The sequence below is a fragment of the Heptranchias perlo genome, chromosome 32 (assembly GCF_035084215.1).
Source record: "Heptranchias perlo isolate sHepPer1 chromosome 32, sHepPer1.hap1, whole genome shotgun sequence".
Taxonomy (NCBI): domain Eukaryota; kingdom Metazoa; phylum Chordata; class Chondrichthyes; order Hexanchiformes; family Hexanchidae; genus Heptranchias; species Heptranchias perlo.
Window position 1 is genome coordinate 7680793 of NC_090356.1, and position 26631 is coordinate 7707423.

The following is a 26631-nucleotide window of genomic DNA, read 5'->3' on the forward strand; positions in this document are numbered from 1 at the left end:
TTCTGGTTCCATGCTTTATTTTCCTGAGATATTTGGCGCATCCAGTATACCCTGAAGATAAGATGAATTTACAATTGGGTTTGATGAGTCAAGTCCTTTTAGCATAATTGAACCATTTAAGGGTGTTCAACTCAAAATGAGTATTTCAAAAGCACAGTTCAATAAAACCAAACGCCAAGCAGTTGAAATGAACACATGTCTGAATTTCCCATGTATGTAGCGGATTCATGTACTTCTCACTGCAAACTTCTGATGGGTGATATTGAGCAGCAGAGTGCAGCTTTAGGGAGTGAATAAACGGCAGTTTGTTGACTGTTGTTCTGCCTGATCTGGTGCCGCCTCTTTCATAGATTATTCAGGTCTCCTGTGATTAAATATTCAGCATGGCACAACCCAGGGGGATTTGCAAGGGAACAGACGCCAGTGTGAAATGGTCACGCGTAAAAAGTGAAACGGGAAGAAGGGGGGGGGGAAAAAAACTGGAATTAATGTTAAGAAAAATAAACAACATATAAAATGGTTTTGGATCTCTCTCTGGTCGCTGCCAAGAACGGCGATCTCCAAACGTTGGAAGAGTTGCAGAGTCAAGGTTTGATCCAGCACAAGGTGACGGACCATCTCGGAGCTTCCCCGGTCCATCACGCCGCTCGCTCCGGGAAACTGGACGCTCTCAAATATCTGGTGGAGGAAGCGAAACTGCCCGGGAATAAGAGAGCCAGGAACGGGGCAACTCCGGCACACGACGCGGCGGCCACCGGCAACTTGGCTTGTCTGCAGTGGCTGCTCACCTCCGGGGGATGTCAGCTCCAGGTGAGTGGGCTGGAGGCGGCGGGGCTGCAGATTGTAGGACTGAAGGCTGGGGTCTGGGGGCATTGGGTCTGGGGGCATTGGGTCTGGGGGCATTGGGTCTGGGGGCATTGGGTATGGGGGCATTGGGTCTGGGGGCAGTCTGGGGAAGAGGAGCTGGGGTCTGGGGGCAGTGGGGTTGGGGTCTGGGGAAGTGGAGCTGGGGGCAGGATGGTTGGGGTCTGGGGTCTGGGGGCATTGGGTATGGGGGCAGTCTGGGGAAGAGGAGCTGGGGTCTGGGGGCAGTGGGGTTGGGGTCTGGGGAAGTGGAGCTGGGGGCAGTATGGTTGGGAGTCTGGGGGCAGTGGAGCTGGGGTCTGGGGAAGTGGAGCTGGGGTCTGGGGGCAGTGGGGTTGGGGTCTGGGGAAGTGGAGCTGGGGGCAGTATGGTTGGGAGTCTGGGGGCAGTGGAGCTGGGGTCTGGGGGCAGTGGGGTTGGGGTCTGGGAAGTGGAGCTGGGGTCTGGGGGCAGTATGGTTGGGGGTCTGGGGGCAGTGGGGTTGGGGTCTGGGAAGTGGAACTGGGGCCTGGGGGCAGTGGGGTTGGGGTCTGGGGAAGTGGAGCTGGGGTCTGGGGGCAGTATGGTTGGGGGTCTGGGGGCAGTGGGGTTGGGGTCTGGGAAGTGGAACTGGGGTCTGGGGGCAGTGGGGTTTGGGTCTGGGGGCAGTATGGTTGGGAGTCTGGGGGCAGTGGAGCTGGGGTCTGGGGGCAGTGGAGCTGGGGTCTGGGGGCAGTGGAGCTGGGGTCTGGGGGCAGTGGAGCTGGGGTCTGGGGAAGTGGAGCTGGGGGCAGTATGGTTGGGAGTCTGGGGGCAGTGGAGCTGGGGTCTGGGGGCAGTGGGGTTGGGGTCTGGGAAGTGGAGCTGGGGTCTGGGGGCAGTATGGTTTGGGGTCTGGGGGCAGTGGGGTTGGGGTCTGGGAAGTGGAACTGGGGTCTGGGGGCAGTGGGGTTCGGTCTGGGGGCAGTATGGTTGGGGTCTGGGGAAGCGGAGCTGGGGTCTGGGGGCAGTATGGTTGGGGTCTGGGGAAGCGGAGCTGGGGTCTGGGGGCAGTATGGTTGGGGTCTGGGGAAGCGGAGCTGGGGTCTGGGGGCAGTATGGTTGGGGTCTGGGGAAGCGGAGCTGGGGTCTGGGGGCAGTGGAGCTGGTGTCTGGGGAAGTGGAGCTGGGGTCTGGGGGCAGTGGGGTTGGGGTCTGGGGAAGTGGAGCTGGGGGCAGTATGGTTGGGGTCTGGGGCTGGGGGCAGTGGGGTTGGGATCTGGGGGCAGTAGGGTTGGGGTCTGGGGCAGTAGGGTTGGGGTCTGGGGGAAATAGCGCTGGGGGCTGGAAACAGAGCTCAGACATAGGACCTGCTGGATGGGGTCTGACGACTTGATTATTCCAAAAGGCCTCTGATCATAAATAAAGAGGTAGGGCCCTGTGATGGTAACGGGGTCCATTGATGGGAATAAATCCCTGCACAGTTCTAATGTTTCCCAATTATTATAATTGTGTTCATTGTAGTTCTATTAATAGTAACACTGGGTAAAAGCTAATTGTGACCATCCAAACCAGGATATTGGGAGTGCTCCAGATCCTCGAATATACATTGTACTCATTTTAACTGTGCCATGAATCATTTTTTTTCACTGTACAACAGGGAATGAACTGTATCCTGACAGAGCCTATATGGACCTCAGAAATTGTTGGGAATATCAAAGAGTTGGGTAGTTAGTCCCTAATTTGCTTTTCCTGTTAAACTCATTTCAGTGGGATAATGCATAGGCAATAAAGTATGAAACAAACACGAGACATTTCATAATATTGAGAGCTCTAGGGTCTGTTTTCTTAACTGAGCTCTTACACTGCAATGAAACGAGTTTGGCAGAAACTGAGTAACAGGTTCCCTTTATTCCCTATGTAACTTCCTGCTGTTTTATGTGACTTTCTCTTGCATTCCATTAATCCTTGTGCAATTCCCTCTTGTGTTTCATTTTTCTATGTGTAATTCCCTCTTGGATCCCATTTCCCTGTGTAATTATTTCTTGTATCCTGTTAATCTTTGTGTAATCCTTCCTGCATTCCATTATTCTCCATCTGACTCCCCAGCTCCCGACAATTCCATGCTCCCACCCATAATGTAACTCCCAACAACCTTCCATTATTCCCTGTGCAATTTCCTTCAATCAGTTAATTATTCTCTCCTTCATCCCCTCCTACCTGCCCCTTATTTTATGTAGTTCTATCCTTCCTACAAATGAATCATTGACTAATTTCTTCCCACCCCTCTGTCATTTCCCTTTGTAACTTCCTCCTACTTTTCCATTATTTTTTTGAAACTCCCCCGTACCTTTTAGTTATTGGCTCTGAACCTCCTTCGTGTTTCTGTTATCCTCTGTAACTTCCTCCTACCTCTACTATTTATTCTGTAACTACCTCCTACAGCTAGGAGGACATGGGGGAATGATTGAAGTAAAATAGGAAAAAAAAATAGAATTTTTTAGTACAAGAATATGGACTCATTGTAAATGTAGTTCATTGCTGTCTATCTTATTTAGTGGTTGGTAATGATTTCAAAAAGAATTTCATATGAACTTCAGAGAACATAGGAGCTATTTTAAGTTTATTTCCAACCCTAATTCTGCTCTATATTTCTGGTCTAAAGCTAGCTGGCATGAGAAGTGGAGAAATTCATACTGGTGAGGTCGGGCCGCTCTTCTGAGGTTGGGGATAAAGCATAATGTTGGGGCAGTGTAGAGGGCACTTCGCTCTGCGTCTAACTGACCTGGAAGTGCATGATGTCAGGATCCCTAACGAAAAAATGTTCTCTTTCCCAGCAATTCTGTCCTACATCTTAATTAACCCACCCCTCAAAAACACCCAATATATTTCTTTTGTTGCTTCTCATTTCCTTATAATTTATTTACTGAAGAACTGTTTGGTCATTTATGAATGAGACTTACAGAATCAAAGTTTCTGTCTTTTAGTCACAGGATTTTTTTCGTGCATTTTTGCCCCATTCCCCCACACACAAGGACACGGTGTAGGAGTAGAAATTGCTGTTGCTGGTTGATCACAAAACACTTAATGCGTTTGTACCAACTTTCTATCTGGGATGTTCTAAAAGAAGCATCACCCCTTTAAAATTAGTTTATTTAAATTTATTTATGGAAACAAAAAGGAACGGCAATTCTGAATGAACAAAGATGCATGGATTTAAACACTGGCCGTTTATGCCTAGGATCTTGGTTCAGATCCAGCCCGGTTTCATGGAATGAAATTTTTTCTTCATCCACTAGCTGTAAGGATCATCTGTGAAAGGAATTTGGAGCAGTTTCAACCCGGTCCCTTTAGGGGATGGGCCCACTGCATAAAACTGAACATAGGACATGGAACCAAGACAGGTGGATGGAGTTGGGATACAGATCAGCCATGATCTAATTGAATGGCGGAACAAACTCGCGGGGCTGAATGGCCTGCTCCTCTTCCTATGTACCTGAGGATCTTTACTCTGCATCGAACCTCGCTATGTCTGACCTGGGAGTGTTTGATGCTGACATTGAGTAACTCCAACGGGAGAGTGTTCCATTCCCCAGCACCAACATCCCTCTGCTTACCAAGCACAAAAAAATAATAAACAGGCCTAACGAGTGGAGAAAGGAAGCTGGTACAGTAAAGGGGGTGGGTGGGGGCGAATAGAAAATAAGAGAGGAACTGGGAGGCGCAGTGGGTAAGAGACTATACTTCCATTTCTGGAACCTGGGTTCAAATCTCACCCGGATGGGATGAAAGTCTCCTCTAGCTGCTGGTCGGAAGTGAAATGAGTTCAGACAGTAGACAGTGGACAGTGGCCTACAGAACAAAATGTCCCTAATATACTACTCATTGGTAATCTCATTCAGAGTAGTATGGGAAAACGCATAATGGTGCAGTAGGGGGTGGTCTGTCTAAAGTTGGGACTGAGGCATGTTATTGGGGTGGAGTAGAGGGAACTTTATTCTGCATTTGTTGCTGACCTGGGTGACTCAAATGAGAAAGTGTCCTCTTCCCCAGTATTACCATCCCTCCCCTTGATGAGCACAAAAAAGGTTCCAGATAAGGAACAGGAGTAGACCATTCAGCCCCTTGAGCCTGTTCCGTCATTCAATTAGATGATGGCTGATCTGTACCTTAACTTCATCTACCTGCCTTGGTTCCATAACCCATAATACCCTTGTTTAACAAAAATCTATCAATCTCTATTTTGAATTTTTCAATTGACCCCCAGCCTCAACAGCTTTTTGGGGGGAGAGAGTTCCAGATTTCCACTCCCCTTTGTGTGAAGAAGTGCTTCCTGACATCACCCTCGAACGGCCTAGCTCTAATTTTAAGGTTATTCTCCCTTTTTCTGGACTCTCCCACCATTGGAAATAGTTTATCTATCTATCAATTCCTTTAATCATCTGAAACACCTCATTAGATCACCCCTTAATCTTCTATACTCCAGGGAATACAAGCCTAGTCTATGCAAACTGTCCTCATAATTTAACCCATTTAGCCCTGGAGAGAACTCCCCTGCTCTTATTCGAATAATGCCATGGGATCATTTAAGTCCACCTGAGAGGGCAGACGGGGCTTCGGTTTAATGTCCTATCCAAAAGAAGGCACCTGACAGTGCAGCACTCCCTCAGTTCTTTTTCATTGTACAAGGAAAATTTATTTTTAACATGATTTTTTGGAGCCAGACGATGAGTTATAAAGAGGCTTATCATTTATGATTTCCATCTGTAGGCTGCAGTACTTCTAATCGAATGAAGTCATAATATCCCATTGGGATTTTAATAACAAAATATATTGTGAAATCCAGCAAGTGTTCCAGGTAATTGAAGGCAGCACAAGTAAACATTCGCTCTCAGTGCATTCCTCAGCTTTATTTAGCGGACTACAATAGGAACGTAGGAACAGGAGTAGGCCATTCAGCCCCTCCAGCCTGTTCAATAGGGGAAAAAGTACGCTCAAGCCAACACATTTTACTGCTGTGCCAATAGCTTGCCTACTCTTATGCCCTCTTTATATATTATAGATCACCGCCAACAGCAAGAATGGCATCACTGGCGCATAAATGACCTAACATGCTAGTCATCAGAGGCCACAAACCCGGCTGGAAATGGGGGCTTTTGCCTGGTGTCTTCGAATACTGCCAGCAGCACCAAATATAAGTAGCCGACACTGACATTATTTGGTGCTGGGTTGACTAGAGACTTGAGCACAAAATCTAGGCTGGCGCTCCAGTGCAGTACGGAGGGAGTGCTGCACTGTTGGAGGTGCCATCTTTCAGATGAGATGTTAAACTGAGGCCCTGTCCCCCCTCTCAGGTGGATGTAAAAGATCCCATGGCACTACTCGAAGAGTAGGACAGTTCTCCCCAGCGTTCTGGCCAATACTTATCCCTCAACCATCACCCAAAACAGATTATCTGGTCATTATCACATTGCTGTTTGTGGGACCCTGTTGTCTGCAAATTGCCTGCCACGTTTCCTACGTTACAACAGCGACTACACTTCAAAAGTACTTCATTAGCTGTAAAGTGTTTTGGGATGTCCCAAGGTCGTAAAAGGCGTTACATAAATGCAAATCTTTCTTTCTTTCTTATGACGTGCCAGTATCCTATTGGTAGGACTGTAGTGATTTGAAAACTGGGGCATTACAGTGTTTATGAAACTGAGCATCTAGTGAAAGGTGAAGCTGCCACAACTAACAAGAATGGCTGAGCAGGCTGGTTGGGATGAATGGCCTGCTCCTAACCCCAGAACAGGCACTATGGGGCAGATGTTATGAAATTTTGCACCTGGCCGGAAGTTTCACCCACTGGGAACGCATACCTGGAGATTATGGGAGATGTCCCCAAGATTTCTGTTTACTGAATGGAAATCATGGGAAGCTTGGCCACAATTTGCCGATACACGCTGCCGGTGGGTGAGGCTCTCCTGCCGGCATTGCGCATTGGTAAAATCAGCCCTGATATCCGCATCTTCTGTGGGAACGCAACCCGGAATTAACAAGGCTAAAAACTTTCAGTGACAGGGTCCAATTTAAGAAATGATGCTTGTGCGTTTATGGTGTACAACAATCCCTACCAAACATCAGCATTGCATATCTTGACTATAAGTCCAAGAAAGAAAGACTTGCATTCATAACAGTGCCTTTCACGACCTCAGGACATTCCAAAGCGCTTTACAGTCAATGAAGTACTTTTGAAGTGTAGTCACTGTCGTAATGTAGGAAACGCGGCAGCCAATTTGCGCACAGCAAGATCCCACAAACGGCAATGAGATAATGACCAGATAATCTGTTCTAGTGATGTTGGTTGAGGACAACTATTGGACAAGACACCGGGGAGAACTGCCCTGCTCTTCTTCGAATGGTGCCATGGGATCTTTTACGTCCACCTGAGAGGGCAGACGAGGGCCTGGGTTTAACGTCTCATCCAAAAGACGGCACCTCCGACAGTGCAGCACTCCCTCAGTACTGCACTGAAGTGCCAGCATAGCTTATGTACTCAAGTCTCTGGAGTGGGACTTGAACCCAATATTGGAGTAATTTCACGGCCTCCATACTTTCCTTATTGCACGCTCATTCTCACGGGAAAGACATACGGGAATATCATTAAGAAAGCAGGAAAATTACCGGGGGGAAAATGCAGGAAGGATCTGACCATCATCTGGGAAATGCTGAGATTTGCTTCTCGTGTAGAGTTATTTAATAAGCATCAGAAAGCAGAAGAGGCTTATTCCCTTGAAGTTTAATTTATGCTTGTCGCTGATGCAATTGGAACCACTGGAAGGTGTCCCTGGGGTCAGGGGGCAAACGCTAGACTAATTGGGATCTATTTGAGGTCTCGTCAAGATCTTAGTTATATTTTTACGTGTTCTCATTTAAAGTCCTCATTCCCTTGTGCACAAACCCAAATTGTTACAATGCTGCCGAGTGAGGCTGGAATGAAAAAATGTTAACTATTGTTACTATCTTGCTCCCTTAAAGATTAACATATCTTGATTGATCGCCGTCTCAAAATTTATTTGTGAGATTTAAAATCAATTAATGACTTTATTCTGTTGAAGCCTTGCCGTTTTTGGAGAAAGATTAAATACTAAAGTTCAGCGCCATGTATCCCCATCTCTATTGCTAGATAGTCAAAGCTCATTTCAGCTGTGGCTCCACTGGACTGGGAATGTTGAGGGTGGGGACACAGCGAGCTTTACGGCTCCTGGTCGCTGTCCAGTGACTGTGGTGTGTGTGTGTGTGTGTGTCTGTCTGTCCTCCATGTTTCAGTTCAGAATTGGTTAGAGCCAGATGGGCGTAGTAGGTCAACCTGCAAGATGGAGCAGAGCTGAGCGTAAAACATTTTCAGTCAGCAACAGTGTGCACTTCCATAGCAGCTTTAACCTAGCAAAACAGTTTACAGAGAAGGAACTGGGTATCGCGGAGGAGTTTGGGCCTATCTTGATGGACCAATAAGGATGACACTGGGTTGCCCCAGTGTCAGAAAATAAGAATCAGCACAACAAAGTGCCCCTTTTAAGGCCACCACTAATATAAGAAAGAGACATATGGTCCAATCAAACATAAGCAAAAAGATGAAAAAAGGTGAGCGAAAGCACAATCGGAGGTTTTAAAAGTGGGGAGAGTTGTGGCAAGGTAGGGGGGCTTCAGGAAGGGAATTCGAGTGCATGCAGTAGGCTGGAAGAGCTGAGGGCCCCATAATAAATCTGGTTGTTCACTCAATGCTGGATTATTAGGAACCCCAAAAACTATATAACAAAGAGTGAAACGACGACCACCGCTGTGCATGTGTGGATGTTGGATAAGAGGAGGCTTGGGCTTACCTGTGATGCCATACACGGCCAAATAGCCTGCCAACACCCATGCTCTCGACCTCACAAATAAAGACATTATCATTGCTCGTGAAACTGCATACAGGAAAAGGCAAAGGGACTGAAATCTACCCCCCCCCCTCCCCATCGACTCTGGGGCCATAAATGGAATGCATCCTGGAAGGTAGGTGGTAAATTTGGGAGGAGGGATCTGTCTAGACTGAGTCTGCTGCTTTATCTTCCTCCATCAGAACTTTTGTGAGTTTTTGGGCGGGGGAGAAAGGGGCGGGCACATTATGGCTTAAATCGAATGACAGAAACACTTCATACAATGCATTTCCCTTCATTTGCACCCCAGCAACACTAGACTCAGGGGAGGTCTGTAAGTCCCTTGCGTCCAGCATTGCTGAAGGCCCATTGATCGCAGAGCTGGGCGATCAGTTTACAGTCTCAATATCACAATCCTGACCACTGCTTTAATTTAAAAAAAAATCTTCGGCTGGTACAACCAGCCAACTCACACCACGGTCAAGTGCTGCAGCGAAATCCCTCCCTACCTGAGACGGACGCTCCATTGTGACCAAGTGTCAGCAGTGGCTCACCTCTGAGTCAGCAGGTTGTAGGTTCAAGTCCCACACCAGAGACTTGAGCACAGAATCTAGGCTAACACTTGCAGTGCTGCACTGTCAGAGGTACCGTCTTTTGGATGAGATGTTAAACCAAGGTCCCGTCTGGCCTCTCAGATAGATGTTAAACATCCCATGGCACTATTTCAAAGAGGTGTAGGGGAGTTCTCCCGGTGTCCTGGCCAACATTTATCCCTCAACCAACATCTAAAACAGATTACCTGGTCATTATCACATTGTGGGATCTTGCTGTGCACAAATTGACTGCACTGTTTCCTGCATTACAACAGTGAATTCACTTCAAAAAGTATTTTATTTTGGGACTTCCTGGGATCGTGAAAGGCGCTATATAAATGCAAGTACTTATTTCTTCCATTGATACTGTAAATGCCATAGACACCCGCTGACAATGTGTAAATGCCCCTGACCATGGAATTTGGGATTGGGTCAGGAGCAAATTTGTGAGTCGGCCAATGCTCCAAGAAGTCTCCCCCAGAATGTCAGCCCCAGAGACTCCAGGAAAGAACAGCAGAACAACTGGGAATAAAAAAAATAAATAAATGTTAGTATATTCTATAATTAAACTGAAATTTTTAACATCAGCACAATATTGTTTCAAACCTTTTATAAATTACTTCATATTATTGAACACTACATTGTGGGAAATTGAGTGTGAGATCTGCGCTATTTTGCTAGGTATGCGTGTGAGTGAATAATGAAACAATGGCAGGCGTGGATTGTTAATTTGCTTTGTGTAATCCGCCAATAAACCGATGCCCTGCTGTGATGTTAGCTGCATTATGGCTGGTTTAGAGGTATCTATATTTAGTTAAAGTAGATTATGTTCGATGTAACAGTGCAGTGTCAGCGCATTGCATGGACTAGAATGGACAGCTAGCTGGTGGGAGATGGACATTTTAAAACTGCAGCAGGACTTTTATAAAACCCGCCACAGACCAGTGTCAAAAAAAATTTACCTGCAGCCCAGTTGGTGAAGATAGAGAGGAGGTTGAACAAAGATAAATAAATGCTAGAGTTGTATGCGGTGGTGGTGGAAGAGTTGTCTGTGTGTGTGTGTGTGTGTGTGTGTGTGTGGGTGTGTGTGTGTGTGTGTGTGTGTGTGTGTGCATGATTGTGTGGAGCTGGAAGAGTTTTGGGTTAAATTGGGGCAAAGTTACAGTGTGGGTGGGGGAGGGTTGCAGCAGGTGCTGGCAGATTTTATCCCCCTCCATTTTTGTGGCCTTCTCTCCTAATCTCTCTGAACTTGGCTTTGTATTAACGCTGCAGTTGCAGTGTAAATACAGCTGGAATCTAGGATCAGGGTCTGAGTTGACAGCAGCAGGAAGCTGAGTGAGAGTCCCTGGAGGAGCTGGTCTCTGGTAGTCTCCACTTTGTTTGGCATTGAGTTTGGGCCTTGGCACCTGATTTACACTCTAGGTTTCTGCTTCACACCAACACCAAACTTGTGAATGTGAATGCACCCTTAAACTCTCTCTCTGAAGCTCTTTGTTCTGCCACCTTTCCCCCGTTTTCGAAAGCCAGCTCAAAGCTTGCTTCTTTGACCATGTTTTCGATCACCTCTTCGAATGTCTGTCCTACTTACTGCTCACCCTGTAAAGTTCCTTGGGATGTTTTCCTACATGGAGAGGAGTGGACAATTGTAAATCATCATTGACTCTGTTGAGTGAAATTGCTTCCACCACCCTTTCAGGCAGTGCATTCCAGATCATCATAACTCGCTGCGTAAAAAAAATTCTCCTCACCTCCCCTTTGGTTCTTTTGCCAATGACCTTAAATCTGTGTCCTCTGGTTACCGACCCTTCTGCCAGTGGAAACAGTTTCTCCCTATCTACCCTATCAAAACGCCTCATAATTTTGAACACCTCCATTAAATTTCCCCTTAACCTTCTCTGCTCTAAGGAGAACAATCCCAGCTTCTCCAGTCTCTCCACATAACTGAAGTCCCTCACATTTGGTACCATTCTAGTAAATCTCTTCTGCACCCTGTCCCAAAGCCTTGACATCCTTCCTAAAGTGTGGTGCCCAGAATTGGACACAATACTCTGGCAGAGGTCTAACCAGTGATTTATAAAGGTTTACCATAACTTCCTTGGCTGCACATACTGCAAATCTGGAAACAATACAGAAATACTCAACTAGCTTGGTAGGATTTAATAACCATTTTGGAAATGGCTGTCAAATACTTCATGGATCTGAAAGACTGATAGATTTTCTTTTTCAATCTCTGCAGGATAAAGACAGTTCTGGAGCTACAGTGTTACAACTCGCTGCATGGTTCGGGCATCATGATATTACGGAGTGGTTATTGAAAAGCGCAGGCAGTGACCCAAAAGCAGCAACAGACACTGGAGCACTTCCCGTGCATTACGCTGCGGCCAAAGGTGACCTTCCATCACTACGACTGCTGCTCGGACATTGTCCCAAGTAAGTAATGGAGGGAACGAGATGGGCTGAGATAGTTGCTTGATGCACTGTGATTGAAACAAATCATTGCTTACGGTACCTGAGCTGTTACTTTCTGTCTTTGTGGAGAGGTGAGCAAAGTGAGGTCAAGTGATAGTTTTAGGATTCTTGAAACTTCTGATCCATTCAAATCCCAATTATCCAATATAGGATTCAACGTGGAGAAAATTAAACCAGCACAATAAAGGTGGAGTGCCTCTTGGTGTCTTTAACTTGTTGGATACAGTCGGCAGATTTTACTGCTATTACATTTGGGGATAAAGGATCATCATGGAGGATAATTGGACGGGCAGGATCGCACACCCATAACAGAGTAGATCCCATTTCCCCACCATTAATTTGAATGCCATTTGTTTGCCGTTTCTCCTCTGTTGCACTAAGTCAATGCTTCACAAGTGACATCCGTTAGGTTTTCACCGGAATGATACCGGGACTAAAAAGGTTAAATTAAGAGGACAGGCTGCATAGACTATGCTTGTATTCCCTTGAGTGTAGAAGATTAAGGGGTGATCTAATTGAGGTGTTTAAGATGATTAAAGGAGTTGATAGGGTAGATAGAGAGAAACTATTTCGTCTGGTGAGGGAGTCCAGAACAAGGGGCCATAACCTTAAAATTAGAGCTAGGCCATTCAGGGGTGATGTCAGGAAGCACTTTTTCATGCAAAGGAGAGTGGAAATCTAGAACACTCTCCCCCAAAAAGCTGTTGAGACTAGGGGTCAATTGAAAATTTCTAAACTGAGATTGATAGATTTGTGTTAGGCAAGGGAATTAAGGGTTACAAAACCAAGGCGGGTAGATGGAGTTAAGATACAGATCAGTCATGATCTGATTGTATGGCGGGACAGGCTTGAGGAGCTGAATGGTCTGCTCCTGCTCCTATGTTCCTGTTTTCTTTAAACTGACCATCCTGCCAACTATTATAGAGTAGAAGTCATAGGATTGGAATGCGTAGAACACTGACTGGAGATACCCTGTGTATTGAAAACAGGGGTGCTACATATCTTGTGCAGGTCTTAAATTGCTGCTCTAGACACTGTTTCTCATCAGAGTGAATGAGAAAAAAGCAGGGGAGTGGGACTAATTGGATAGCTCTTTCAAAGAGCCGGCACAGGCACAGTGGGCCGAATGGCCTACTTCTGTGCTGTCTGATTCTAGGTTTGGTATCAAAAATCACTCTTATAAGTGAGTCCTTGTTTCCTTTGAATTGGAGTTTGGCTTTACCTGTCCTGTCTTTAGATAATTGTAGTGAGTCCAGGATTCGAACAAGAATTATTACTATATTTTGGCTTATTGTATAATGTGATCTCTTTGATGTCATAAAGCAGTAGAATAAGCATATTATCTTGCCATGGCTTAGGCTATGAACTACCAAACGAATCTATTAAACAATAAATAAATAAGTGAAATATATTGTGAAATTTGTTCTGGCGCCCATTTTCTGGATGGACATTGAGGGCAAAAAATGTTGAATTAAGCAGGGTTATGCCCCGCCCTCCGAGGACTCCTGAAAAATGTCGGATGCCATATGATCCTCATACGATTTTCAGGCGTCTGGGGCGGCCGCCTAAAAAAAAAGCGTTATCCGCGCTGGAGCAGCTAGGACCTGACCTGCCTGGATTTTCACCGCAGGCAGCAAGGACACCCGCCCAAAGCTGGGGTCCTATTTAGCATATGCATAAGTTGTGCTCCAAATGCATCAGGGTTGACAGATCCATTAAGTGAGAGAGGGAAAGCCAGTCGATGTGTGCACCAGAGACAGAAAGAGGATGTAAGACCATAAGAGATAGGAGCAGGAGTAGGCCATTCGGCCCCTCGAGCCTGCTCCGCCATTCAATGAGATCATGGCTGATCTGATTTTTACCTCAACTCCACTTTCCTGCCCTTTCCCCATATCCTTTGACTCCCTTGCTGATCAAAAGTTTGTCTAACTCAGCCTTGAATGTATTCAATGACTCAGCCTCCACAGCTTTTTGGGGTAAAGAATTCCAAAGATTCACGACCCTCTGGAAGAAGAAATTCCTCCTCATTTCCATCTTAAACGGGCGACCCCTTATTCTGAGACTATGCCCCCTAGTTTTAGATTCCCCCATGAGGGATAACATCCTCTCAGCATCTACCCTATTGAGTCTCCCTTAGAATCTTGTACGTTTCAATAAGATCCCCTCTCACTCTTCTAAACTCCAATGAGTATAGACCCAACCTGTTCAATCTTTCCTCATAAGACAACCCTTCCATACCCGGAATCAACCTAGTGAACCTTCTCTGAACTGCCTCCAATGCAAGTATGTCCTTCCTTAAATAAGGGCACCAGAACTGTATGTAGTACTCCAGGTGTGGTCTCACCAGCACCTTGTACAGTTGCAGCATGACTTCCCTGCTTTTATACTCCATCCCCCTAGAAATAAAGGCAGTACTGTGAGCAGCAGTGCTGTCAGAGTATGTAAGTGTGAGAGACAGACAGAGGGTGTGTGAGAGAGCACTGTCAGAGTGCATGTCTGTGTGTGAGAGAGAGAGAGGGGACATATCTGAGTGTATGTGTGTGTGTGAGAGAGAGAGGGGACATATCAGAGTGTCTGTGTGTGTGTGAGAGAGAGAGGGGACATATCAGAGTGTATGTGTGTGTGAGAGAGAGAGAGGGGACATATCAGAGTGTATGTGTGTGTGAGAGAGAGAGAGGGGACATATCAGAGTGTATGTATGTGAGAGAGAGAGAGAGGGGACATATCAGAGTGTATGTGTATGTGAGAGAGAGAGAGAGAGAGGGGACATATCAGAGTGTTTGTGTGAGAAGCAGGGCTGGAAAATTCCACATGTCAACAAGCCAGAGATAAGCTACTTTGTCGCTTTGCTAAGCTGGAAAATAAAATGATTCACTAACTCGCAAGTGACATCAGCCTGTCATCTCTTTTCTTGCTGCACCTAATTCTTTATGTGGCCTGTTACCTACAGGCAAGGTCACTAGCTTGTGGTTATCACAGGAAAATGGATGGTTTTGTAGAATGGAATTCCCAAAATATGGCTAAAACCATGGGATCGTCTCAATAAAAACAAGATTTGATTTATTCATTCACTGTGAACCAGTGGCTGTGCAAATTGGCTCTGTCCCACCGATTGGCTCCTTATTCACGAGGAGTCTCACTTCCATTCCCTTTTAAGATTAATTTCCTTCGGGAAAAGCTCAGGTTTTCATCCAATGAAACGCAGAGAGGGAATGCTCCCTGCTCAAAGGGAGTCTGTCTGGACTCCCTAGGGGTTTCAGTGGGGGTCCCCCGAACTCCTGCTCTAATTTTGGCAGAAACCCTGGCGAATTTCCAACCGTTCACGCCCTGTTTCTCCAGGGATTCCACTGAAGTTACTGCGGTTGAACAGGAGAATCCTAGTGGAAATTTCTGGAGTCTATGTGTATCTGTTACCTGTCAAAATATACCAACTCTTTTCTTGCGTTCGCTAAGACCCAACTATTTTGAGCTTCCCCCTTTAGCCACTCCGATGACATCAGTTGCAGGGAGGATATCCAACATCATGGACTCGCTCCATTCATCTCCGTTGGGTCTTGTACTTGGGAGTCTATTTGGAAGTCAAACTGGTGCAGCCCAAATCCGGGAAAAAAATCACTGCAATACTCAGTTAGTAAAGAACTATCCAGGCTGACACTCCCATTGTAGAACTGAGGGAGTGCTGCACTGTCGGAGGTGCCGTCTTACGGATGAGACGTTGAACCGAGGTCCCACCTGCCCTCTCAAGTGGACATAAAAGACCCCATGGCACAATTTTGAAGAAGAGCAGGGGAATTCTCCCCAGTGCCCCGGCCAATATTTACCCCTCAACCAACATCACTAAAAACAGATGATCTGGTCACTATCACATTGCTGTTTTGTGAGACCTTACTGTGTGCAAATTGGTTGCCGCATTTCCTACATTATAACGGTGACTAGAATTCAAAAGTACTTCATTGGCTGTAAAGTGCTTTGGGACGTCCTGAGGTCGTGAAAGACGCTATATAAATGCAAGTCTTTATTTATTTCTTTTACTGACTCCCAAGCTGGGCTAAAGTACTGGGTCCCCATCACAATGAATACGCAGCTTGTGGTAAGCCCGATGAATTCTTGCCTTATTTGCTAATTCTGACCACCAGGAAGACCTGTTTTACACTGGGTGTTTCCGGCACCGGGATTTATTGAATGCGGTAAATTTATAGTATGGTTACCACTGGATGCACGTAACCTATTCTCTGGGATCTTGCAGTGCAAACACCCCACTGGCGCATATGAAAGCCACCTCTGAGCTTCAGCACACCATGTCAGGAAGGAAAGAGTTGATCGGAATATCTTCTGTTACAATAGGAACCAGACGGCACCGTTAATTACTTCCTGGACATCAATATTCTCGTTGCTGCTCTCCAGTGCCAATCAATCTGCATTAATGGCTGCAGAGCACTTGTGGCGCAGGGTGATAACAGTACCCTCTTTGTTCATGCTTTAGTTATGTAAACCGCTTAATGTTTCTGCGGGGAAGGGGTTGTTTGAATACATGAGAGGTCCAACTTTCTCACTCAACTGGGCTGTAAAGGACTGAGTGAGGATGATTTCATTTCAGAAACGTGCAAAAAATGTTTATTAATTTAATATATCGCAGCAGTTAAAACAACATTTTATCTGCCTCTATGGTTGTTTATTTTGACCCCTCTTTGCACCTTTGAGAAGAATGGCTCCACTTTGATTCAGAATTGTCTGGTTTACAGTAGTCACTTATCAATTCAGCATCCCCTTCCCCACATGGGCTCACTCTGTAATCTCCTCTTCTGCTGCTTTCCCACTACTCCATGGAGAGACTCAGTATTCATTCTCTAGAACGTAGGGGCTGTTGTGGCTTTCTGTGATGGGAAATCATTCTTTCCAGTCTGTTGATGTAACAGAAAAATGGGAAGACCCATTCAGGATGTGGTTAAGTCAGTACACGATGCTTGGGGCCAAGTTACAGTTGGTAATCTTGGATTGAGTTCAGGTTAGACCTGATAATCTTGGAGGTAGTTCTGGTGGCTCGGAGGTATGACCTATTTACAACTGGTACTATTTGAATGGGGTCTGGTTGCTGCATGTAATCTCAGAGAATGGTTATGGTAGGGAATAGTTTATTGAACACAGTGACAGCCAGGTCTGGTTACAGTAGCTGATACCAAGTGTAGGATATGGTTAGGACGTTGGATTACAGAGCGGGACTAAAACCTTATCCAGGCTAAGAAATTCCTTGCACCTTCTCCCGCTCCACTGCCATATCCCCGCCGGAGAACCCGTTTACGTGCGTTAAGCGGCGTTTCCACCGCACCCCCGGTGAAGTTGCAGCGGCAGAGAGGGAGCAGCTCCGAGGAATTTCCTGGCCGTAACCAGGCGATTATGGTGGAACAAAATGAAATGATTCTTCTAAGCAAAGAATGCTGGGTGTGTAAGAAGATAAGAACATAAGAAATAGGAGCAGGTGTAGGCCATACGCCCCCTCGAGCCTGCTCCGCCATTCAATAAGATCGTGACTGATCTTCGACCTCAACTCCACTTTCCCGCCCGATCCCCATATCCTTTGATTCCCCTGGAGTCCAAAAATCTAGCGCAGCCTTGAATATACTCAATGACTGAGCATCCACAGCCCTCTGGGGTAGAGAATTCTAAGGATTCACAACCCTCTGAGTGAAGAAATTCCTCCTCACCTCAATCTTAAATGGCCGATCCCTTATCCTGAGACTATGCCTCCTAGTTCTAGACTCTCCAGCCAGGGGAAACAACCTCTCAACATCTACCCCTGTCAAGCCCCCTCAGAATCTTATATGTTTCAGTGAGATCACATCTCATTCTTCTAAACTCCAGAGGGTATAGGCCCATTCTACCAATCTCTCTAGGACAACCCTGTCATCCCAGGAATCAATCTAGTGAACCTTTGTTGCACCGCCTCTAAGGCAAGAATATCCTTCTTTAGATAAGGAGACCAAAACTGTATACAGTACTCCAGGTGAGGTCTCACCAAAGCCCTGTACAATTGTAGCAAGACTTCCTTACTCTTGTACTCCAACCCCCTTGCAATAAAGGTTAACGTGCCATTTGCCTTCCTAATTGCTTACTGTACCTTCGTGCTAACTTTATGTGTTTCTTGTACGAGGACACCCAAAAATCTCTGAACACCAACATTTAATAGTTTCTCACCATTTAAAAAATATTCTGTTTTTCTATTCTTTCTACCAAAGTGAATAACCTCACATTTACCCCCATTATACTCCATCTGGCATCTTCTTGCCCACTCACTTAACCTGTCTATATCCCTTTGCAGACTCTTTGTGTCCTTCTCACTGCTTACTTTCCCAGTTTTATATCATCAGCAAACTTAGATACATTACACTCGGTCCCTTCATCTAAGTCATTAATATAGATTGTAAATAGCTGAGGCCCAAGCACTGATCCTTGCAGCATCCCACTAGTTACAGCCTGCCAACCATTTATCCCTTCTCTCTGTTTTCTGCCTGTTAACCAATCCTCTATCCATGCTAATATATTACACCCACCCCATGAGCCCTTATCTTGTGTAACAACCTTTTATGTGGCACCTTATCGAATGTCTTTTGAATGCCTATTGCAGTTAGTAAATCAGAGTCTGGTAACAATAGCTTATAATGAGTGTGGATAGTGGTGTGTGGTGTGTGATGTAGTGTGGTTAAAGGAGTAGAAAACAGTGCGGGAATTAGTGAACTAATCATGTTGCCTCTAATGGTTTATTGCCTAACCTGAACCTTTCATTTAGATTGAAGTCTTGTAATTGCTCCATGTCGTCCATCATTCTGTGGGTGGTTTAATATTGCACTCATGCCATCAATTTCCTCAAGCTAGGTGTTGCTCATCTGACTGCAAGCTAAGAAATGGTTCTTCCTGGCAGCCAATCCGTCAGCTTGTAGTCAATGTAGTTTCCTATATTACAGTGACCACACTTCAAAAGTATTTTATTGGCTGTAAAGCGCTTTGGAAGGTCCTGAGGTCATGAAAGACGCTATATAAATGCAAGTCTTTCTTTTTAGTTGGCTTGGGGAACCAGGTGGCACTGGCATTGGTTTAGGGCAATATAAAAGGACTCACATATTTAAGGTATTTGATCCTCTTTGCTAGATCACAGTAAAGAGCATCTGTCGGCTTAAATCACTTTTGGGTATCCATTAACCCTTATGCAAGATTTCTGATATTAGCTTTACCAGTTTAAAACCAGTCTACCCCATAATCGATTGTTCATGGACTCAATTCCTAGTCAGTGGCGTTAGTTGACCTTAGCTCAGACAGACGTGGGGGACTACAGTTGACTGTAGAGCCCTTGGGCTATCGGGGGGGAAATCAGACAGGGTTCCTGCTTCTAGTTATTATCCAGCGTGCCAGAGGTGTGTGCGGATGCTGGGTGAGGATAAGATCGGACTTGGTTAGAATATCCCGCAGCATTAAATAGTCCACAAATCCAAATTCCATGTCAGAGTTAGTGCGCCTCTTGTATACAACAGGTCGGGTCTTTTTGGGCCTCTATGAAGAAAGCAGGAGAATGAAACTCACAAAGGGTGAAAATCATAAGATCGATGGCTCTCATGAAGGCCGTAACAAAGGTTCAGCCTCAATTATAAGCAAGGCCACTAGTTCTTGGTTTTCACAGGAAAAACAAATGGGATTGCGGAATGCAATCCTCAAAGCACTGAGTCAAATTCCATTATTATTACGCAGTCATCGTCAACCAGTGGCCCTAATTATAAGTGAAAGAACTTCATACTAAATATAACTTAGAGTAACTCAGAAACACTGTGGAATAGACTGCCAGTGAACGCAGTGAATTGTAGCAATCAAAAAAGAATTAGACAGATTACTGTTGCAACAAGGAGTAGAGGAGACTCTGTACCAAAGCAGCAGGCAGATAATAGTAAGTCAAAGTCTAAAAGACAGACCAAGCGAGATGGATTAAATGGTCCTTTTACCACCTTCTCATTAATAAAACCTTGAGTTGAGACAATTTGCACTGGAATAATGAGGTTTGAGATTTTTAGAATATCAACATTAGACTGGTTAAGCTTGGATTTGGTTGAATCTTGTTTAACTCCCCCCCCCCCCCATCAGTAAAGAAATTAGATTAATTATTCAATGATCAGTCAATTCTGCTGTTTCTAGCAGCTGTGATGGGATAGCTCCAGTTACTGGGCCTGGAAACCCGAGCTGGGCGCCTCTTTGCCTTGTGTTTACCAATAGTTGTGCAAACAAGTGTGTGATCACATTAATCCACTTGGCACAATTGAAGTTTACGAGCTGAGCGTGGTGGGGGTGGTGCTTAATTAAAATATGTTAAAATGCTCGAGCTGTGTTTGGAGATCACTTGTGCGTATATCACAATAAGAGCTTGGTTAAGTTGCAGTTATTACTGAACAGGCCCAAGTGGTAACTGCATCTTTCCCTGATTGTACTTTGATTGTGTTACATTCTAGTTTAGGTGATTAAGATGGCTGAATCCAGTCTTTAGTCTCTTTAAGACAGTAGGTTGTGTGCCGCTAATGTTGACTCGTTAACAATTAATTAGCCTAGCTGGTGGTTTGAAGCTCTTGGTGGACGTATTTTCCATGCGGTATTGTTTGCTGATGTTTCTACGGCAACCAGAAGGCCCTCACCTGGTGATTCTGCAAGCCTCTGTAGACATTCAGGTTGTCCATCTATCACCAACTTTTTGTTTTCTGTATAGCACAGGGAGAAAAGAGAAAAAATTGTGACATTAGAAACTGTTTGTAGCAACAGACTTCCTATCTAAGTGTAAGTGAGGGCAGGAAGCAGCAAACACCATTCCTCCTGCCTGTTAGCAACCGTCAGTGCAGTACTGTGGGAGTGCTGCATTGTCGGAGGAGCCATCTTTCAGAAGAGACATTAAATTGAGGCACATCCTGCCTGTTCAGGTGGGCGTCGAAAATCCCAAAGAGTCGAGGAGTGTTCCTGGTAACAGAGCCAACGTTCGTCCTTCGACCAACAACAACCGAAACAGATTAACTGGTCGTTCATCTCAAATTGGCTGCTGTGTTTGCCTACATCACAACAGGGACTAATGTCAAAAGTCATTCATTGGCTGTGCAGCGCTTTGGAATGTCCTTCATGTCTGAAGAAGAACAAGGGAGTTCCCCTGGTGACCTGGCCAACATTCCTCCCTCAACCAGTACCAGCAAAAATCAGATGAACTGGTCTTCCATCTCGTTGCTGTTTGTGGGACCTTGCGGTGTGCAAAGTTGATGCCATGTTTGTCTACATAACAGTGACTGCACTTCAAAAGGTAATTAATCGGCTGTGAAGCGCTTTGGGATGTCCTGAGGACATGAAAGGCCCTGTATAAATACGAGTTCTTTCTTTTATCCTGCAGTATTCATCAACGTTCAATTGAAAATCCCCAGGCTGACAGATGCTAATATGCCAGATTAACGGTTTCTCTATTCAACACGTTGACACCTCTGTTTCTATTGATAACATTTAAGTAGCAATGGTTTTACTGCATTCAGTCTTATCTGAATTTGTAGAAATAATTAATCATAGTCATAAAGAGGAGGACAAAACCACTGTGACTGTTACAACTGCAAACTGTTTGAAATCATCACATCCCACAAGGACAGAAAAAGTATATCACCATTCCACAGTTGCTATTTAATTCTACGAGGGCTCTTGCCATTATCTGTTCTGGGCGCAACATTCACACAGTAAATGTTGTCAATTTAAAGGGACAGGGTGCTTTACAGCCCAAGGTAACCTGAACTGGACACAAAAAACAAAAATTTAGGCAAGTTTCACTGACAGCTTCTGGCTTCATTCCAGGTTTTGAAAATCTCCAAAGGATTTGGTTTACTGTACAGGTCAAAATATTACAGTAAATTCTGCGTATTCAGGTGCGTGCCTGTAGGAAACATTTTGGAAGAATGCAGCCATGTCACAGACTGTCTCACCGGACTGTCTAAATACATGCCAGATGTCTGCACTTAATGCACAGTCAGCATTTTCAGGGCAGTATCAACTTGTTTACATTCCTGCACGGAAATTAGATTAGTTCCCAGCTCCTCCCCTCAGCATCACTCCCGGCTCCTCCCCTCAGCATCACTCCCGGCTCCTCCCCTCAGCATCACTCCCGGCTCCTCCCCTCAGCATCGCTCCCGGCTCCTCCCCTCAGCATCGCTCCCGGCTCCTCCCCTCAGCATCGCTCCCGGCTCCTCCCCTCAGCATCGCTCCCGGCTCCTCCCCTCAGCATCGCTCCCGGCTCCTCCCCTCAGCATCGCTCCCGGCTCCTCCCCTCAGCATCGCTCCCGGCTCCTCCCCTCAGCATCGCTCCCGGCTCCTCCCCTCAGCATCGCTCCCGGCTCCTCCCCTCAGCATCGCTCCCGGCTCCTCCCCTCAGCATCGCTCCCGGCTCCTCCCCTCAGCATCGCTCCCGGCTCCTCCCCTCAGCATCGCTCCCGGCTCCTCCCCTCAGCATCGCTCCCGGCTCCTCCCCTCAGCATCGCTCCCGGCTCCTCCCCTCAGCATCGCTCCCGGCTCCTCCCCTCAGCATCGCTCCCGGCTCCTCCCCTCCAGCACTGCGTAGATTCACTCGGATGTTAAGAGGGATGAGGGATCACGGTTGTAAAGAGAGACTTGAGAACTTAGGGCTTTTATCACTGCAGCTTAGAAAATTGAGGGATGGCCTTCAAGATTATAAAGAGTTATGAAAGCAGCCACGTCAAGTCAACCCACATCTTTCCATTTTACTGCACTTGAAGGGTTCCCCAGTGGCTTAGTGGGTAAACTCCGAGTTTAGAAGAATGAGAGGTGATCTCATTGAAATGTATAAAATTCTTAGAGGGCTTAACAGGGTAGATGCTGGAGAGACTAGAACTAGGGGGCATAGTCTCAGGATAAGGGGTCGGCTGTTTAGGACTGAGATGAGGAAGAATTTCTTCACTCAGAGGGTTGTGAATCTTTGAAATTCTCTACCCCAGAGGGCTGTGGATGCTCAGTCATTGAGTATATTCATGGTTGAGATCGATAGATTTTTGGACTCTCAGGGAATCAAGGGATATGGGGATCGAGAGTGGAGTTGAGATCGAAGATCAGCCACAATCTTATTAAATGGTGGAGTAGGCTCGAGGGGCCGTATGGCCTACTCCTCCTTTTGCTTATGTCACATGTTCTGATCACTTGCAGTGGGTCTGTGCGGAGTTAGCTGATCTCAGCTGGGCGGAGGTAGAGGTATTACAATTGGCTTGTGCCCTTGGGGGCCGTGGAGGGGAGGATTTAGCCAAGGATCCCAATCATGGTTGCTCTACATTGGCTCCTGCTGGAGTGAGTGTGTGTGCTTTTTTTTTGTGTGTGTGTGTTTTTTGTGTTCGTGTGTGTGTGTTTTGTGTTCGTGTGTGTGTGTGTGTTTTTGTGTGTGTTGTGTTTTTGTGTGTATGTTTTTTGTGTGTGTGTGTTTTTGTGTGTGTGTGTTTTTGTGTGTGTGTGTTTTTGTGTGTGTGTGTGTGTGTTTTTGTGTGTGTGTTTTTGTGTGTGTGTGTTTTTGTGTGTGTGTGTTTTTGTGTGTGTGTGTTTTTGTGTGTGTGTTTTTGTGTGTGTGTTTTTGTGTGTGTGTTTTTGTGTGTGTGTGTTTTTGTGTGTGTGTGTTTTTGTGTGTGTGTGTTTTTGTGTGTGTGTTTTTGTGTGTGTGTTTTTGTGTGTGTGTGTGTGTTTTTGTGTGTGTGTGTGTGTGTGTGTGTGCACATCAGATGAGGATGGGATCACATTTGTCTGTGATGTCCCCAAGGTTGAATAGATCTGCTAACACCCACTAAAGGGATTACATAAGAAGCACGATGAGAACCAGTGCCTTTGGGTGAGGAGAGGGAAAACTTGGGGAGTAAAACGGGCATTTTTGCCCTGCTCGGGCTGATTGGCAATCTGGATCAGAGAGGCTGTGAGGATGATAATGTGGGAAATAGTGATATTGTTCTGGTGCTGTAGCGGGTGGTCTTCTGAGTATGGGAGGTAGTCACAGTGTTGGGCCATTGAAGCTCTATTCTGTGTGTGTTTAGTGCAGAAAATAGTTGCTTAAAATAGCAACACATTCCTCCTTCACCTTAATAATCAAAAATACACTAAAAAGTGTTTCTTTCCCTCAGTTAGTCAGGTTAGATCTCTTATGATAATGATGCGCATACCTTCATTCAAATAATAACCACTATTGTATGTAATGAGTAATTAGCCTTTCAAAAATTAAATGTGAAATTGAGCACTAAAGTGGTTGCCTCAGACTTAAATCCTTTTCCTTTTGACCCCCAGAGTAATCTGACAGGCATAATGAGCATTCCCGTGGGTTCTGGGACAGTATGGCACTGCCCCCTTCGAATTAGTGCAGCAGGCAGAAAAGCAGGGTATTGAGACTGTCACAGTGTGGTAACAAGCTGCATACTCACAGCAGGGAATTGGCCTGTTTGTAAGTGTGATCCTGTAAGTGCCTATAATATAATAGATTAAATTGCTGTTGAAAAAGCATACAGGATCCATGGCTTTATAAATAGAGGCATAGAGCACAAAAGGAAGGAAGTCACGCTAAACTTTTATAAATCAGTGGTTAGGTCTCAGTTGGGGTATTGTGTCCAATTCTAGGCACCACACTTTAGGAAGGATATCGAGACCATGGAGAGGGTACAGAAGAGATTTACTAGAATGTACCAGGAATGAGGGACTTCAGTTATGTGTGAGAGACTGGAGAAGCTAGGATTGTTCTCCTTAAAGCAGAGAAGTTTTTTTTTCTCATGATGGTCCCCACAGTTGAACAGTCTCCTGGCATAGAGTTATACAGTCATAGAGTTATACAGCACGGATAGAGGCCCTTCGGCCCATCGTGTCCGCGCCGACATCTACTGTCCAGCTAAAGGTTGAACAGGCTGGAGCTCTTTTCTCTAGAAAAGAGAAGACTGAGAGGTCTTTAAATTTTGAAGGGGTTTGATAGGGTAGATGTAGAGAAGATGTTTCCACTTGTGGGGGAGACCAAAACTAGGGGCCATAAATATAAGATAGGCATTAATAAATCCAATAAGGAATTCAGGAGAAACTCCTTTACTCAGAGTGGTTAGAAAGTGGAGTGTTTGAGGCGAATAGCATAGATGCATTTAAGAGGAAGTTAGGTAAGTACATGAGGGAGAAAGGAATAGAAGGATATGTTGATAGGGGGAGATGAAGTAAGATGGGAGGAGGCTTATATGGAGCATTAACACCAGCATAGGCCAGTTGGGCCGAATGGCCTGTTTCTGTGCTGTAAATTCTATGTAATCCGATGTAAAAAAAGCGATATAAGTGGCTGATTGTAGAGCAGCAATTAGCCAACAGGTTCATTCCTTTACACATCATTTAACGCAATAATTTTCCTTTAACAGTTATGTTCGGCTTGTGGATTAAATGGAATGGAATATAACATTACTGCTTCTATCCTTACTTTTTCTCTTTTTATTTATGTTATATCTCCTGAGTACTTATAGTACCTGTAGTAACTGAATCTGCCCTGAACCACTTTGGTCCACTCCAACCCATTTGATTCTGCCATAGATTAAATGTCGTCACTGATTGGCCATTCGGTGCCGTCACTGATTGGCCATTCGGTGCCGTCACTGATTGGCCATTCGGTGCCGTCACTGATTGGCCATTCGGTGCCGTCACTGATTGGCCATTCGGTGCCGTCACTGATTGGCCATTCGGTGCCGTCACTGATTGGCCATTCGGTGCCGTCACTGATTGGCCATTCGGTGCCGTCACTGATTGGCCATTCGGTGCCGTCACTGATTGGCCATTCGGTGCCGTCACTGATTGGCCATTCGGTGCCGTCACTGATTGGCCATTCGGTGCCGTCACTGATTGGCCATTCGGTGCCGTCACTGATTGGCCATTCGGTGCCGTCACTGATTGGCCATTCGGTGCCGTTACGTTACTGATTGACCATTCAATCAATTCTGTTACTGTTGACTCAGTGTTCCTGTTGTATGTAGATTATTTCAGATGGGCGGGAATACAATGTGTGTTTTTGAGTCCTTTGTTCCGAAAGCTGAGATCTCTCCACTGCTGCTTTGCTTGAATGGGGCCAGTGCAGGGCTTGATACTCCTGCACAATAAGACATAGTTACTGTCTTGAATTATTCAACTGCATGTGCTCATTATCAGCAGACATGATAACTAATGCTCTTCCTGCTAAATCACTCGGCCGTTTGTTGTTGTTTTTTGAATGGTAGGGTTAGCAGGTTCTATTTTAAGTAACGTGGTGAATTGTGAGATTGAGTGTTTTCACCTATGGAAACCAATTTCTTCAGATATACGCACACAGATGTACAGAGGCTGCAGCAATCTGACACAGCTAGTTGTTACCACAATTATATTGCTATAACTCTCATACTAATACATTATTATATAAAGCAGAGTTTTCTCAAATACTGCTTTTGGGGCTGTACAAAAAACATATTATAACCCTCCAAAAGCTGAATTATTAAATGCACTAGCCAGCGCGGAACTGATCCATACATACCAGCAAGTATTTTTTTTAATGTACTCTTCGCACCAGTTTTCTGCTCTCCTCAACTGCAACAAACAGGGATTAATTTTCACCATCACTGCCTGAGCAGTAACCTGGCGGAATGCATCTTTCCTCCTGTTGTAGAATCCACCCAATTGTTGTTCCATTGAAACCACACTTCCAGCAGGGAAAACAGGACTCTAACTTAAATGTCACATCCAACCACTTCAAGTATTCCCAAAGTGTCCGTTTGGGCTGTATTCAGACAACAGTTAAAGCGTCAATGCAAAGCAATTTTGCTTTACAC

At 45.5% G+C, this 26631-nt stretch overlaps 1 protein-coding gene across 1 annotated transcript in view; it reads left to right on the forward strand.

Moving 5' to 3' along the window:
• The first annotated feature begins 479 nt into the window (after positions 1-479).
• espn (espin) overlaps positions 480-26631 on the forward strand; it is a 132313-nt gene continuing 106161 nt past the window's right edge. Inside the window, exons 1-2 of the mRNA XM_067970279.1 lie at positions 480-810; positions 11553-11746. Of these exons, the coding sequence (XP_067826380.1) occupies positions 517-810; positions 11553-11746 (488 nt within the window). The 5' untranslated portion in view covers positions 480-516. The remainder of the gene's footprint in view (positions 811-11552; positions 11747-26631) is intronic.